Source organism: Lepisma saccharinum, chromosome 3 (assembly GCF_977018435.1).
Source record: "Lepisma saccharinum chromosome 3, izLepSacc3.1, whole genome shotgun sequence".
Taxonomy (NCBI): Eukaryota; Metazoa; Arthropoda; class Insecta; order Zygentoma; family Lepismatidae; genus Lepisma; species Lepisma saccharinum.
The window spans coordinates 27,806,682-27,824,418 of record NC_139231.1 but is presented as its reverse complement, the minus strand read 5'-3'; the positions used below and the strand labels follow the sequence as shown (position 1 = coordinate 27,824,418).

Genomic DNA, 17,737 nt, shown 5'->3' with positions numbered 1-17,737 from the left:
GGGACTTCCCTGCACCTTCCATCGATTATTCTCTGACTGCCCTTCGAAAGGCAGAAACACCAATGGTCGTATACTAGCAACGTTTTTTAGAACTTCGTGCGAAGCATCCCAATTTTTATGTGTTCTATACTGATGGGTCCAAGACAGTCGAATCAGTGGGTTGTGCCTTCGTCCTAGACTCTCAAAGTACCAGTTACTCGCTACATCCTGCCTGTTCCATCTATACGGCAGAGTTGTACGCCATTCTAAAGGCACTGGACTTTGAAGATGTCAATGGTCTGAAGAAAGTCCCTTGTGTGCAGTGATTCGACCAGCGTGTTGCAGACCCTGGATTCGCCGTATTCCCGGCATCGGGTAGTGCAACACATTTTTAGATGGCTTGTGTCTTTATCTGCCAGTGCCGATGTATGCTTCTGTTAGGTCCCTAGCCACATGGGCATTCAGGGGAACGAAGCAGCTGATGCTACCGCTAAGTCTGCTGATGCAGATGGCGACGTTCTCGTCCACCTTTTGCCAGCTAGCGACCTGCAGAATTTGCTTCGTTGTTTCCTTCTTGACACTTGGCAGGCCGAGTGGGATACGGAAACGGGGAACAAGCTTCACACTATTAAGCCCGCCATAGGTGCTTGGCGTTCCTCGTCCCGTCCCTCTCACCGAGAAGAAGTCCTTGTAACCGGAATGTGTATTGGACACAGCCGTCTAACCCATGGTCACTTGCTGCAAGGGCTGGACCCTCCGTTGTGTCGTGTTTGCAATAATTTTAAGTATTCCACATATTCTTGTTGAATGTGCCAATCTTGCATACCTCCGCCAGACTTTTAACCTTTCCAGCTGTTTGTCATCCCTGTTGGGTTGAGACAACAGTATTTTATCAAATGTTTTTAGTTTCTTGTGAAGAGCTGGACCCTTCCACCGTCTGTAAGGAGGCTTTTAGTTTTTTTCTGACTTTTCAATGTATTGTGTTTGTCTTGCGCAGGTCTTTTTACAACCTTGCACTTTTAATTTTCCCAAGGGACTTTTTACACCCCTTGTTATAATCACTCAAGTCAGAATTTTAGGTAAGGGGATATTTCCCCAAATATATTGAAGGGTGCCGAATGGCCTTAAGTGCGGACACACCCAAAAATTTTAACTCATTCATCCATTATTCCTTGGTGGCCTGCGGTTCCACAGTGGCAAGGTCAGAGAAGCTGTTACCACGTGATTTGCATTGCCAGCCACATCATTCTACAATTGAGTGATGCAAAAGCTGGTATCCTGCTATGACAAGTGCCTCAGTAAAATAGAGGGAACTACGTAAAAGAGTAGTGCTATGTACATCAAGTGGCAATATAAATGGTTTGCAAATATATTCTTGTTGATTCCAAATAGCCATCAGAACTTACTTTCTGGTTTACTCTCATAATTCTTGAGTATTCTAAGCAAGACGACTCTGATAAAATTTATGCATATAATTGCCGTGGAATGCTTCATTTATTATAATAATAAATATTTTCAATAACTTTTAATTGTTACAATCATCGGCATCCCCAGAAAATTTTGTAGGGGGATGAAGCCATTGAGAAAACTAAAATAGTGGAGATAATAACAATACTAATAAATATTATCATGCTTATGAGTATTAATATACAATTATAACTATTATAATTAATAAAATAAACCAATTTTAGTCCAATTATTATTAATAATAATATTATATCATTGGGGAAACTTTTCTACTTGATCCATTAGACAAGTGAAATAACCAGCACAATTTTTTTTATTGTCTTTTTACATTTCATGCAGTTGGTGAACTACAATGCATAGTTATTCTACTGTTATTAAGTTGGAACTACATGAAGTATACATAAAGTTAATAACTTTCTTGTATTTTTACTTTGGTTATTATGTTATTAATAGAAAAAATCATTTCTTTTTTTGCAACTTCAAATAAATGGTGCCAATTTCCAAGGGGTGTCGACGGATTGGTTCAACCTCCCTCCCTCCCGATACCCTTGATTACATTATTTGTATATTCATTTTAGATCGTTCTACATGTATTTGATTTTTGATTAACTGTATTTGACTGGCTATGCAATTTTATTATTTTTTAATCACTTTGCAGTGCAGAAAAAGAATTAGGAAGATGTGCTGTTAAAGACTGCAAGATAGAGGAATTAGCAAATCGTTTTAGTCGATTTGTAAATCAGATTCCTTGGAATCTCCTCAGGTAAGAAACAACATTAATTGTATTAAACCAATTTTTAATGTTCCATTGACATAGAAATCCAATGGTTATCATTCATTGTATAAAGCGAACATAATATTTCAACTTCAAGTAACACTTTTCATTATATGTAAGATTTTGTAATTTTTATGCATTCAAAAATTTTACTAAACAGTACAAGGGTGTCTACTGACTCATCTGGAATTATTGGCACTTCCAATTACTAACTAACTAACTAACTAACTCTCTAGCCATCTTAAACCCGAAGGTTCATGGCTGCAGCAACACAGGCCTTCCATCTGTCCCTATCTTGAGCAAGATCTATATACTCTTTTCCATCAATACCGATTTCCCTTAGGTCCATCTCAACATTGTCCCTCCATCTTCGTCTTGGCCTTCCTACAGCCACTTCCAATTGTGAATGCATTTTTTGTGAATGTCTTTCACAAACATGATAAAATTGTAGCACTTGCATCATCCTAATTCTATGAAGCATAGATATTCATAGAGATTTTAATCAGTTGTTTTGCTTTAATTTTTTTAAAAAAAGCAAATGGTATTGTTAGAGAAAAAGTGATACTTCTGATGAGAAACTGAACAGAATATCCACTAATGCTTATTTTGCCAATGTCGCTTGTATAGCAGCAGACAGTGCCTAGTAGACAGAGAAAACAGCATTAACGCTGTTTAAATTAAGTTTTGCATACAGTGGTATAACCTAAATCAAACTATTCCTCTCAGCAAACTTGGATGTTAGTCTCAGGGTTTAAAATCAATGCCCACATGGCTACATTCCCCAACCATAAACTGGTTAGGTATTGTTTTTAAATTGGGAAGATGTTCATCACCTTGTACTGCATATTTAAAAGGTAATAAATACATTGTTCAGTGTAGTAAGTACATATGATTTACAACACATTGTGTTATGAGCATGATTAAAATCTTCAACATAGCTGAATGATCAATCCTTGAATACTCACCAGCAAGCTGGTGTGCATGTTTTCGTTTTTCCCAAACTAGAAATTATCAGTACAATATAAAAAGAAAAAAATCTTTTATAAAATACCTAAAAGTACTTACGTTGGTGAGTATATGATTTCCATGAAACTACGTTTCGGGATGTACCTACTCCCTTCATCAGGTAGATAGACTATGCCAATTTAATTATACCATTGGCTGCGTCATACAAGACATGGATCAAGAGACAGCCAATGGTATAATTAAATTGGCATAGCCTATCTGCCTGATGAAGGGAGTAGTTACATTCCGAAACGTACACTACCGACAAAAAGTTTAAGACCACCAGGAGAAAGTGCCAAAAATCAGTAGAAATGAATGTATTTCGTAATTAATGTACAAGAAACAGATGTAAGATTCTGTTTGCCAATGTACAAACATAGGTACAGCCACTATACATACTAATGTCACCTCATATTTTGTTTTCATCAATATGTCCGCCATGGGCCTTAATGACAGCAGCGCAAACACGTGGCATGCGCTCCAATAGTTTTTCCAGATAGGATGGTTGAATGGTTGATGGATGCCAGGCATCGTTGATGAAGAATTCCCATAGCTGTTGAGTGTTGCTGGGTACCTACTTCCTGATGTCCCTATCGATTTGGTCCCATAGCAGTTCAATTGGTGAAAGATCAGCAGACTGTGGTGGCCACGTCATGAGAAGTAATGCCCCTTCTGTTGCCTTGCGTTCCAAATATCACGTGCACAATTTGGATGTACGTTTCGAATCATTATCTTGTTGAAAAATAAACCCATTACCAACAAAACGACGACCAGAGGGGATGGCATGGTGCACCAATATCTGATGATACCCTTCTATTACCAATGTTCCCTGAATTTTATGAAGGTCCCCCATCTGGTTTCCGGCAAAACATCCCTGCACCCTTACACTTCCATCCCCATGTTTCACTGTGGGAACAAGACACTCTTCTTTCATTCTCTCGCCGACCTTTCAACGCACAAAGGTTCGCCTTTTGCTGCCAAATAATTCATATTTGGATTCGTCGGTCCAGAGTACCCGTTTCCAGTTATCCACAGTCCAACCTTGGTGCATTTTAGCCCAGGTTAATCGTTTCGTCTTTTTCACACGTCGTAACAATGGCTTTCTAGCAGCTACTCTGCCATGCAGCCCTTCTTCACGCAACCTATTCTTCACCGCTGACACAGACACAGGCGTCACTCTTCTGTTATTCACGGAAGCAGTGATGACTGGTGCTGTTAGGCGCCTCTTCCAATTGCTAGTTACTGTAATATATATATATCGTCAGCTGCAGACGTTTCACGAGCTCTTCCACTACGTGCACGGTCAGCATGACTGTTGGTTTTACGGTATCTTTCCAATTCACAATGAACACCAGTCTTGGAAATATTCAGTTTTCTTGCTATTTCGCGTTCCGAATAACCTTCATTTTTCAGTGCACATATTACAGCACGCTTTTCAACTGAATTCGCCTGTTCCCCACGATGACGGGCCATTTCATACAACTCCACTTACCTTGCACACCTCACACACAATAATGGGTCGCAATGTCGCCTGCATGAACAGCAACTGACCCTGAGCCACTGATAAGGATGCGCATGAGGTTGGCTACCGTACTGACCGGTTTCATGCACACAGCTGCAATGTTGCCAGCTTCAGCAACATTTTTGTCACTTTCCATTTTGCCAACCACATGCTACACATTCGGAAAAAAATTGGTTTCACATTTTGCGAGGTTCAAACTAGACTACATTGCATTTTCCATGTGTATCATCGTCACGTCTTTCTTGGACAGGAACCGTTAGTTCCATACAACACTCCATACTGATTTTTTGGCCGTTTTTCATGGTGGTCTTAAACTTTTTGTCGGTAGTGTAGTTTCACGGAAATCATATACTCACAAACGTAAGTACTTTTAGGTATTTTATAAAATATTTTTTTCTTTTTATATTGTACTGATAATTTATGCTACGTGAGTAAGTCGCACCTGCATCAATATGAATATTCATAACTAGGAGAGGAGAGACGTGGTAGTAGAATAATACAGAGAAACTAGTACTCACTTTATCCGAGAAACTGTTTTTTCTTCTTTGTTCTATTAATTTCAGTGGTCACTGCCACCATCCTCGTTGGAACTTGTTGTACTGTTTCTTGGCATGCTTCTATTGTTCATAGTAAAGTGAGTACTAGTTTCTTCGTATTTAAGACATTTATAATGATTACTTTGTAAGAGTAATGTTTGGAAGTAACAATTACTTGCAATGCAGTTCCAAATAGCATTTTTTTCCTGTTCTGTAATGGTAACTAGTTGTCCTGCACTATATCTGTGTGGTCTAAAGCATCAGGCTTTAGGCTTGAGCTATGGGATGCACGCTGGTTTAAGTTGGGGTGTGGGGGGGGGGACATATAACAAATTTTCTCCTCAGATTTTGACCTGTGTATGGGACCGGTGGCCACCCACCATCGTCAGGAAATTGGGGAGCTATGAGTGAGTAGTGTAACCCGGTCATGTAAAACCTGCAACGACAACTGGGGGTTCGTCATGCTGACCACACTTCACCCTGCAACTGGTTGGATGATCGCCCACCTCTGATGAGCTGGTGAGGAATGTGGGAGTGAGGCTTGCAGTTGGTAGGCAGGTCCTGGCCCTGATGGACTGTTGCACAACGGGTTGTTGTTGTTATTAATGTTAACTAATGATAACAACAGAAGGCTCATCAAGCAATAGTGCAACAAGTTCCAACAAGCATGGTGGTAGTGGCCACCGAAATTAATAGAACGACTAAAAACAGCTTCGCAGAAAAGTGAGTGCTAAGTTTCTCTGTAACTATTTACTACTGCATCTCTCATTTCCCAAAATACGAAGTAACTACAGTGGAACCTTGAGTTTATGTTTTTCAGGGAACCATGCTGAAAAAACTTAAAATGTGGGAAAATGTAAAATCGAGGGAAAAATCTGTAACATTTTCCTATGTTGGGACCATCAAGATTGAGTGTATAATGCAGGAAAATATAAAATCCAGGAAGGTATAATCGGGGTTCCACCATAGTTACTTTATGAAATAAGTAACTGTAACTCAGGAACTTTTTCAGGTGATGGGTAACATAATTGAAGGACTTGGGTGTAAAACATGGTAAGTGACATTTTTGATAATTTTTGAGTTACAAAGTAAAATGTGCCATCCTTCAATTTTCGAGTGGAATTGTCATGTTATACAATTTGCATTGGACTCAGCGAAGCCTTATCAAATTGGTAAACACAACACGAAAACAATTTATCTACAGTATAGTGTAGCGTGACGTCGGGTATGGCACGGGATCGAGTCATGCCGGGACGTAGCTCAGTTAAATAAGATAGGTTTTTAGATTGATCTAGCTGAACCATCTCTACCCTGAATGGTGTGGATGAAGGATTGTTGGGAGCCTAAGTCGTTGAACGCTACTCACCCCCCTTGCATGTTGTTCTGGCCCTCGGCTTCTGGCATGAGCAACAGTCAGATGGAGACGGGTGCCCGCTGGAGAGATTATTGGCAGTTTGGCTGACAGAGCACTGATTCTCCGGACTTGGGCTGGCTTTTAGGCTAATGATTCTCCGTAGTCCGGACTGCTTCTTGAACTGTTTCCTCATTGCCACCTCGTAAGTCGCGATCTTTCAACTGGCAGATATCGTGGTCTCGTCGATCGACTTGCTAGTAATTGTGGAGATTGAAAGAGATCGATTTACCATCTCCAGGGGTTTTTATACATAGAAAGTTCGCGGTGACGTGGTGGACTTTGCACCTCAAACTGTTCACCTGGGGTATCCCTAGGTGCAGGTGGAAAGTTACAGTTGGAGGTGCACTCACCGCTGGCGAGGGCCGTTGCCTTGCTGACTGTGCAGAGCCAAGTGGAAAATTCTTGTTGCTCGGCTCTGCATCCGGTGGAATTTGGTGTGAATGAGCATTCAACTGGCAAGCTTCAGGACGATGTTGTAGTAAAATTTATATTTTCCCTTTCATGCTCTCAATTCGTTCATCAATAGCTTATAACAACCATTTTTCGTTCATCAATAGCTTATAACAACCATTTTTCTTAATGAACTCAGAAATGACCAAAATGTCACTTACCATGTTTTACACCCGAGCCCTTCAATTAATAGATATTTTTACAGTTACTTTTCTTTACCTTTCAACAGTAATGAACGAAACTGGTTTGCTAAAATAATTTAAAATAAGATGTTAGTCTTCATATGCATTTGTTACAAGCAAATGTTTTGTAAGACAATTTTTTTTATCAATGTTTACAGTGTTTTAAAGGCAACAGATCTCATTGCGGTATCACTGGCAGAGACAATTTCACACAGGTAAAACAGCGGCAGCTGAAAATTGGGCGATGCCAGCTCAGTAGCTCAGTTGGTAGAGAAATGGCATAGTATGCCAAAGACCGGGGTTTGAGTCTTGGGTCTTGGTCGAGCTTGCATTTTTTGCTGAAATTCTACATAATTATTTTCAAGCATAACAGTTTCTTTGAGTTTTCATACCTCTATATTCTTATACTTAATCATATGGAATTTGCTATTATTTAACAGTAATTAGAATCGGTACAAATCAATGAGAATTTTTTACTTATTTCTTCCAGAAAAGCATTTCTCAGCAGAAGTTCATCTCCTGAGGGATTTGTGTTGCTTCGTCAAAACTTTCTGACAAGTCATGCAGTTGTGTGCATTTCTCAGTGGTTGCTAGGAATTGGTGACCGTCACCTCTCAAACTTCCTAGTGTCAGAAAAGACCGGAAAAGTAATAGGAATTGATTTTGGCCATGCATTTGGAACAGCCACTCAGTTCTTGGGCATTCCCGAACTTATTCCATTTCGCTTAACACCACAAATAGTAAATCTGATGAAGCCACTGATGGAAACTGGTAATATGCTCATCTTTTATATAATACTGGTATATAATGGCTGTTTTGTGTATTTTATTCCTAAGCAGCAAAGTAATAGGCTGTAGTGTTTTAAATGCATTTCGTGTTGCATCTGGCCCTTGGCCAGTATAACTCTGTGTGTTGTCCTGTTTTTTGTCCTTATGTGTGCCCCTTTACAGCTCAGCTTTTAATCAAAGTCAGAATGTTTTAATTTTTAGTTGTACGACATTGCAATTATGTTAATTTAATTCTGGTAAGGGGCTGGACCCCATATAACATGACAGGTGCAAAATAGCCTTAGTGCTGATGCACCCAAAATTTTAAATTCAAATTCATTTCGTGTTCTTTTCAATGTCTATAAATACCTAGAAAGGTTTTTATAAGTTCTTGCGTAGTCCCTGATATATTCACCTCTGTGATTATACTGATCTCTGGTGAAGTGGTTGGCTTAATATGCCATGAGATAGTCCTTGGTGCGGATCCTGTATGTAGTAGCATGCCATCGCATTTGTTCTGTCATCTGTTTAATCAGTGTAATTAACCCCAAGACAAGTTAAGGTAACCAGAAGTAGAAATAGGAAATATAAAATCTATATAACCAGATAGCTCAGGTAGATTTTACTGTAGGAAAAAGAAACTATGTACTGAAAGATGTCTTTGGAAAACAATCCAAATGGTGCTTGCATTAATATGTAAAAAAAGAAAGTAATGCAGGATGTTTCTGGAGGAATCTTCAGTATTCCGATGCGTGAAAGTATCGATGATTCTAAGAAAATAGAAGTTATATGGACATTTATAACACCATTAAGCCTTGTTTCCATGATTATGAAAAACTAAATATGCTGACCAAGGCAGTAATTTATTTTATTAAAAACATAAACTAAACGTAACGTTTCAACCTTCTAGCAAGGTCTTCTTCAGTCTCTGTATCAAGTACAAAAGTAACAAGATACAAAAACAGGGCCTTATATATACACAAACATTACTCCCTCCAGACTATTTAGAAAGTTGTTTGGAACTTTCTAGGAGGTGACTTTCACTTTCACCAACTTTACTTTCACCTCAAAGGCTAAACTCAATTACTTCCATATAGAATGTGGTTGGATTTTTAATCTCATGATCTTTTCCCTTCATTTTTCTTCCTTCTCCTCTCCTCTTTCTCTCTTGTCCTTTCCACTCTTTCTAACAACTTCTTCCATTCTTTGTTTAACTTCAGTCCCCCATTCCAGTTCATTGTGTCTTCTTCACCTTTCTTCTCTATTTCCTTGGCTTCCTTCCATTTTCTCACTAGCATTCTCTTCTCCCTTCCTATCTGCTTAGCCTCATCCCACTCTATGTCATGTCCTGTTTCTCTCGTGTGTTTAAATATTGCATTTCTCTCTCTCTTAAGTCGTACATCATCCCTATGTTGTTTCAACCTGTCTTTCAGCCTTTTCTTCGTTTCTCCTATGTACACACTCTGACATTCTTTACATTTCACTTCGTAGATAATCCCTTCCTCTTCATCTTCTCTGTTTTCCTTATTCTTCTTAGCATTCCTCGCTATTCCTAAGATGCTTCTCCCTCCCTTCCTGAAGAATTGGAAGAGAAAGAAAAAGAGAGAAGGTTTGGAATAAGGAGTATGGGGAAGACCACAGAAAAGATATGCAAAGTGCTTAGGAAGGCGGGAATTAAAACTTACAGGAAGGGAGGGAGAAGCATCTTAGGAATAGCGAGGAATGCTAAGAAGAATAAGGAAAACAGAGAAGATGAAGAGGAAGGGATTATCTACGAAGTGAAATGTAAAGAATGTCAGAGTGTGTACATAGGAGAAACGAAGAAAAGGCTGAAAGACAGGTTGGAACAACATAGGGATGATGTACGACTTAAGAGAGAGAGAAATGCAATATTTAAACACACGAGAGAAACAGGACATGACATAGAGTGGGATGAGGCTAAGCAGATAGGAAGGGAGAAGAGAATGCTAGTGAGAAAATGGAAGGAAGCCAAGGAAATAGAGAAGAAAGGTGAAGAAGACACAATGAACTGGAATGGGGGACTGAAGTTAAACAAAGAATGGAAGAAGTTGTTAGAAAGAGTGGAAAGGACAAGAGAGAAAGAGGAGAGGAGAAGGAAGAAAAATGAAGGGAAAAGATCATGAGATTAAAAATCCAACCACATTCTATATGGAAGTAATTGAGTTTAGCCTTTGAGGTGAAAGTAAAGTTGGTGAAAGTGAAAGTCACCTCCTAGAAAGTTCCAAACAACTTTCTAAATAGTCTGGAGGGAGTAATGTTTGTGTATATATAAGGCCCTGTTTTTGTATCTTGTTACTTTTGTACTTGATACAGAGACTGAAGAAGACCTTGCTAGAAGGTTGAAACGTTACGTTTAGTTTATGTTTTTAATAAAATAAATTACTGCCTTGGTCAGCATATTTAGTTTTTTATATGGACATGTGTCAGAAAGATAAGGGAGGTTCAGTTGATAGTTGTATTAGTGTTGGTGACCTTTCAAATGCATCACATCTTCACACATGCAGAATATACACAATGTTTGTGTCATTGGAATGTGTAACTGCACAAAATGCTGATGATGGGGGAACAAATTTTGTCAAGCTACAGCTGAGCCTGACTACCAGGATACCATGTGTGTCCTCATGTGGGTGTATTGTGCACATTGCATGCAGATGGTTTCTTTGCATTTCATCTTGTCCCAAGGAACGGCTTCAATTTTGTCATTGGTTTAACCATAATAGGTAGTACTGCAATTTATACTTTTCACAGATAACACTATGTTCACATGAATGAAATTAACAATGCAAGAAATAGACATCTCTGGAAAACAGGTACCCACATAGAACTGTAGAAACCCATTTTTGTCTGTAAACGTGTGGTGTGACATGCTTTATTAGATGACGATAGACACACTAAGCATCATGGATGATGCTTTTACTGAAATGAGGGAATGCCAAGCAACCAGACTTGTTTTGACATGAATTCAGAAGTGCATTGATGTAAATGCTGGCATTTTTGAAAACTTGTTGTAAGTTATAAGATGTACCAGACTTGGCGCTGTATTAATTCTAAAGTAAACCAGTCAAGAGAGTTTTTTGGGTAGTGTTTTTCTGTCATTTCTACCTTGCCTTATGCAAGGTGACATATGTAATGTATGTTTCACATACATTATCTTGGCAATAGGACAATGTTTATACTGCCTTTTATGCTTGGAATCATCAATACTTTCATCTACCAGAATATTTCAGATTTCTCTTGAAACCTCCCATATTTAAATGACAGATCTTTACACATAACATCTTACAGCTTAACAGAAAGTGAGATTGACAAGCATTTGTTCTATTTTAATATAAAGCCTTCGCCATGTGCATTGTACAGTGCACAAAGACACAGTGTCACTTCGAGATGATGTGATGAGCACCATGCTCCAACTATGTTTTCCTCCCAAATTACCCATTGGTAGAAGCTGATTGAATCCCAGTGTTGCTTTCCGTAAGAATATTAACAGGAAAATTTCCTTCAAATATCACCCACTGCATGAAATGAGCCCAGGGGTGTAAAAGGTGACCTTTACTGAAGGCACTAAAATGTCAGCCTCTGTCATGAAGTACACCCTGGAATCTGCCTTATTGCTGGCTAACGAGGATATGTTATAGTCCTCTGTAAACTCTGTGTTGTATGTCCTGTTCATCTGTGTTTGTGCCTGCTCCTTCATTCATTACATCTAATCACTATTCAACCTCATTGTGGCAATTATCCAAAAATGCAAGAAAAGGGGGGTGGACTAATATGAAATTTTTGCTGATAAAGTACAGAAGTACTGATATTGAAGATCTACCCATCCGGTATAAATTTACAGAAGTTCCTTGAATATCGTGGATGGTTCTTTCACTTCCTTAATTAAAATATGTAACAGATTACTGCAATGGCTTTTTATTTTTGAAAGAAACCATTTGTTTAGACATTCATTTTACAAAACTTAGGCATATGAATTATACATAAAAATACAAAAATTTAGTGTAAAAACATTTTTTACACTAAATCACAGGCTAATTATAGATTTGTCAATACATTGATAGGCCTGTCCTGGTTAATACTAATAGACAGGAAATGGATTTATATGTACCAAAGAAGTGTTAGATATGTAAATATCTATTTAGTTATTTTAATCAAAGTATGGAATTAAATATGGACGTACAAGTGTGAAAAATGGCAATTTTCATTAAGCAAGCGACTCAGCTAACTAAATAAAATGCATTAAGCTTACATGGCATTATTGTAATGCTAAATTCAAATACAAAATGTGCTTTTTTTGTTACCAAAACAATGGATTATGTAACTTTCTTCGAATGCTGAAATGTGAACCTCCAGCCTGAAGGCTGGCAATCCAACACAACATTTGATCTTATCTGTGACGACATTCCCTGTGGTGAAACAGCACATGACAGTGTTGCAAGGAACACACAAATTATGAGCTGTAAAACTAAGGGAGGAACGCATCCAGTAGACTGAACATCCAGGATAACATGGCCTACCATCCAGAAGCCCAGCAGTCATCCGGGAAAGTGAACCAATGATCCAAAAAGTAGTTGAGAAACAGTGTATTCAAAATGAGGTGGTAACATCGGATTTTTTCCCTCAGCCTATATGTGAAATATTATTATCAACAACAAACTTTATTGAACTTACAGCTTACATATGGTTGTTTATGCCCAGCTACATGTCAAATATTTGTAAATCTCGTTGCAAGGTTGATATCTACAGGTTTATATATACACATCCATTTGTCGTGATACATGCATTGTGGTATTTTTGTGCTGATAACAGAAGTGTCCAAGGTTCACATTGTTACATTATGGCTAAAGCACGTACAACCACAGTAACAACCTAATATTTAATCAACAGAAAATATATAGCCATATTCACAGTTGCAAACTATTATATGTGTATCCTTTGTGTGGATAAACTCAGTCGTCGGAAAGCTTGTTTTACTACAACTTATATACCTGTATTTCCATCCTCATAATGCCATGAATATGAATGTGTAGTGTGTTACTTACCTTTGGAACTTTGAGTTCTTTCATTTTTATTTTGTCAACTGTTCAGTGTGTCACAGACAACCACAGGGTGGCTACTCACCGGGAGTTCATTGAATTCCAGGAATTATGCGTGAATTTTTGGCTCCAGGAAATATGTTTGAATTCTGCTTGAATTTTTCTCCGTAGATGTGAAAAATTGCATCTTTTTAACAATTCCAATTACATTACATTTATACATATTTATTAATGCCCTGGGACTATTTTTACACAGTTTAGCTTTTATTTTTATCGAGGAAGGAAAAGAAAATAGCCCAATTGAAAATAGAAGAATTCTCACAATCCATTTGCTTCGTTAGTGTCCTTTGCAGAACAAACGACAATTGTATCTGACAGACGGAAGATGTTTACAAGATAAAATACCTTGAAGTTGATTAGAAAAATTTGAGATTCTTATACAAATAACATTTTTTTGTAGATTACTATATCCCGTAACATTTGTGACTTGTGTTTGTAGATGTATTTCTGGTATGGGTATGCGAAATGGCAAATGTAAACTCCGCACCTTAAATTATATGTATATACCATTAAATTGAATTTAATTAGAATTTTTGGATACACTGTTATCGCACAGACCCTTTATATTGTTAATATATTTGTGTGTGTGGATGGTGAGAGACGGTAATACCTAAGTTTGAAATAGAGAAAACTGCTACTTGTAGCCTTGAATTTTTGGAAAGTTTGCCTTGAAAACTGGGAATTATACTTGAATTTTATCATGATTCTGGAGTGACCACCCTGAACCAGTATCAGAAGGACGAAGTTGGTAGACTAAACTGTAGATGTGAACTTGGCAACGAGTTTTGCAAATATTTGGCAAGTAGGCTGAGAGACAAAATCCGGAATTACCACTTCCTTTTGAATACGTTGTTTTTCTATCATTTTTCGTATTGTTGGTTCACTTCCTGTTGGGTTACATTATAGAGTGCATTCTCTCGCTTCGTTTTACGGTACATAATGTGGCTGGTTGTAGCTGTCATTTTTCACAGAATATGTGTGTTCCTGGCAAACCTGGCATGCATCGCTTCAGGACAGGAAATAACGTCTCAAATGCAATCAAATGTTTTGTTGGGTTGCCAGTATTCAGGTGGCATTTTTTTTTCCTTTTTTTATATAACTGTAGCACCGAAATGACGCACCAAAGAGAAAAATGTTCCTGAGATAAGTTGTTTGTTTTAATGTCTTCTACACGTTTCTGTGGTCCGTGGGTGCCATTAAAATGACACCCTGTATATCAGAAAATGTTTGATAATGTAGAAATTGTAAGTTTAACTAAAATATGTGCTAAAAGTTAAAATATGAAAAATAAAAATTGTATTCTTCAAGCTTACATTCCACAATTCGCAAAGATAATACAAAATAACATCATTGAGTTTAGCATCATATGAAGGTATATATTTACATATAAATCCATTCTCTGCTAATAGAGTACCTATTAATGTGCTCCATCCCTAAAGAGAAGTGATTTAAAGCAAAACAAATCAAATACTCTCACATGTCAGATGTCCCACTAACTGGTCCCCTGCAGGTATAACTCAAACAGTACAACAACTAGAAACATTTAAAAGGGTAACATTTTTTAAGCCTAGAGCTTACTTCTGGAACATAAAGATTTTTTTCCTTGGCAACTTTTTTTCAGGTTTGCTGAAAGAGACCATGGTTCATACACTTCAAGCACTGCGAACAAATCATGATGTATTGCTGGCTACTATGGAAGTTTTCGTTCAAGAGCCATCTGTTGATTGGATGGATTTTGCCTACAGACAGCATGTGCAACAAACTGGCAAACCAGGAGGTATGTACCTACATTTCATTACAGTTCTTTCTAAAGTAACAGTTCCTAAATTATGTTCTACAAAGAATCTCCAAGTGCTCTGCAAAAACATAGGAAAAAATATAAAATAAATATGCAAGATGTCAAAATTGTGAATTTGTACAGCCACAGTATGAATAGGTAGGTACTGGGTACAAATTCTTAAACTCATGCAGCACCGCTGATCATGCATTATCATGAACCTGAGTGAGTTTACCCACGCGAAACATTAAGAATATTGGCAATCATGAACTTGATGTTGAACATTCCCAAATGCTTTAAAATGCCTTCCATCATAATAATTTTGTCTTTTGGTTAAGTACCTGTGTAAGGTGTCTCCCAGATGGCGTGGTGATAATGTTGCCACCTTGTAATCAAGGGATCCCAGGTTTGATTCCTGGTGGAAGCACATTGCACAGTGGTTCATATCCCACTTTAAACTTTAGATTCATCCCGATTAGCCTATCTGTGCATTAATTTAATTTAATTAATTAATGTAAAACAACAGTTCAAAATTTAAAAAAAAAGTATCTCTGTAAGCACTAGATAAAAGTATCGTTGCCTTTATGTCAATAACACACATGTGCAAGACTAATGTTTGAGAAAACAATTTGTGAAGCCAGGGTGCCCACAGGGGAGTGATTACAGCTCAGACTGTGCTATCAAAATTTGGAGGGGGGGATTTTTCTTGAAATAATACAAACTTCAAAATTTATATATTTTTCTAAGATATATGTAAAATAAAGTTTACAACTTAGGTGCACCATATTTAATCCATTAAGATGAGGGAAAGGATGTATTAAGGCAAATGTGTCCGCACAGGTGGGTTTCTGGATGAATGGTGCATTTGCCAAACTTAGGGGGGAGGGAGGTTGTGATGGAAATTCAACACAAATTGAATTGCATTATCCTTTAACCATTATTGCTATATAAATAACGAAGGGAATTATAACAGGTAATGTGAAATATCCAACTTTTACATAATAGAACTCAAATTGACACGTGAAATCTGGTGGTGAATTGAACATTAAATTTGGGGGGAACAATATCCGATTCAACTCTTGTATATTACTATTATGTGCTTAGTCTGTTGCAGAAATTCTGTTGTGGAATCTGAGAATTATTTTGGTGGGAACAATATCCACTCGTCAATTTCAATATCAGCAGTAAGTCTAAAATTGGCATGGAAAATTTGGTTGGAGAATTAAGTATTATATTTGAGGGGTGGGGTGGGAGATATGAAGCTTTTAATAAAGTGTTAAATCTTAGATTGTCAAAAGATTTGTGTAGAGGGGGGAAGGTTCAAAAAATAATTTGGGGTGATGAAATTTAGTGATATGATGTGCACACGTTTTCGGCACCAAACGTGCAAAAAGAGAAGGTGTAAAAGAATAAATATTGCAGGAACCTATGAAATTGTTGGCACTTTAAATTAATATTTATTTATTTATTTATTTATTATCCTGCGCACAACAGGCATCTGCCCTTTTACAGTGCACAGTAAATGTCTTACATAGGATTTATACACACCAAAATAATTTTTGTATACATTTCAGATATAAAAAGAAATACATATAGAGGTTATATATATCGTCCTTAAACATTACCGTGGATAAGAAATGAATCAAACCTTACACAATTACACAATATTCTTGAAAGCCTGCGAAGAATTAGATGTAAAAATGTTTCTTGCTCACTTCGCTTGTAATCATGTGTTACCAAAGTGTGTGTTTGGCATTTTCATGACATACGTGTGAAGAATTATACTGTAGCTGCAGTACAAGACATAACCAATATTCTCAATATGGGTTAACACCTAAGGCCGGTTTGACGTACAGCATACTGACCTACACATTTCTACCATGGGCTGTTTGTCGTACACCATACGTCCGCATCATGGCTCTAAATGAAGAAACAAATTTTCTTCTGCTTGCTAGTGAGACTGTATTTTACTGCCACTTAGTGTCATTTTGCGAAAATGTTTCGAAAGTTACGTTTGTTTGTCCCTTGTTTGCAGTAATTTTTCATAAAAAAAGGATGGTGGGGAGCAGTGGATTGAAGGGTCTTGTGAGCGATAAAATTCGTGAAATTATTGAAGAAAGTGATGATTCATCCTCTAGATTATTATCAGGTAGTGAGGAAAGTGATTTAGACCACGCTGAAGTGGAATCTCAACAATCAAATGAAAACAGTGCTACTGACGAAACAGATTTGTCACCTGTTGCTGCTTTGGATGTGAAGTGGGATTGGAAAAAAATTGACAAGTCTTATCAGGCAACAAAACTAACGAAGAGACATGGTTTACTGGTGTGTTGACTGTAATATTGGTTTGTGCAATGATACATGCTTCAAGGTGTTTCACACAAAATTGGACTTCTAAGGGCAAAAGAAGAATGAAACAGGGACTGATGCTCAGGAAAGTAACAACATAATGTGAGTGCTGACTATTCAATATTATACATTACTAAATTATTGTTTTGTATTGTATTATTGTATGTATACTTTCTGAACAACGTTTGCAGGTTTAATAAACCCATAAATAAACCCAACTTATGTTGAAAGTTTCAATTGAATTGCATTAGTGGTTCCGAAGATTCAGCATTTTAAACAATGTTCTGCGAATCTACAGTGTTTCAGAATTTAAAATTACTGCCCAGGCGCTAGACTTCTGGGTATTAAAATTCCAGCCTTAGGGGTTAATAATATGATTCCGTAGAACATAAAGCTTAGT

The 17,737-nt window shown here is 37.5% G+C and overlaps 1 protein-coding gene across 2 annotated transcripts in view; it reads left to right on the top strand.

Moving 5' to 3' along the window:
• The window catches only part of LOC145984947 (DNA-dependent protein kinase catalytic subunit-like), a 241,918-nt gene that overhangs the window by 210,748 nt on the left and 13,433 nt on the right, over positions 1 to 17,737 (top strand). Inside the window, exons 48-50 of one of the 2 annotated variants that reach the window (XM_083118376.1) lie at positions 2,105 to 2,209; positions 7,821 to 8,101; positions 14,833 to 14,988. In XM_083118376.1, the coding sequence (XP_082974502.1) occupies positions 2,105 to 2,209; positions 7,821 to 8,101; positions 14,833 to 14,988 (542 nt within the window). The remainder of the gene's footprint in view (positions 1 to 2,104; positions 2,210 to 7,820; positions 8,102 to 14,832; positions 14,989 to 17,737) is intronic. The other variant, XM_083118377.1, reaches the window with a different exon arrangement.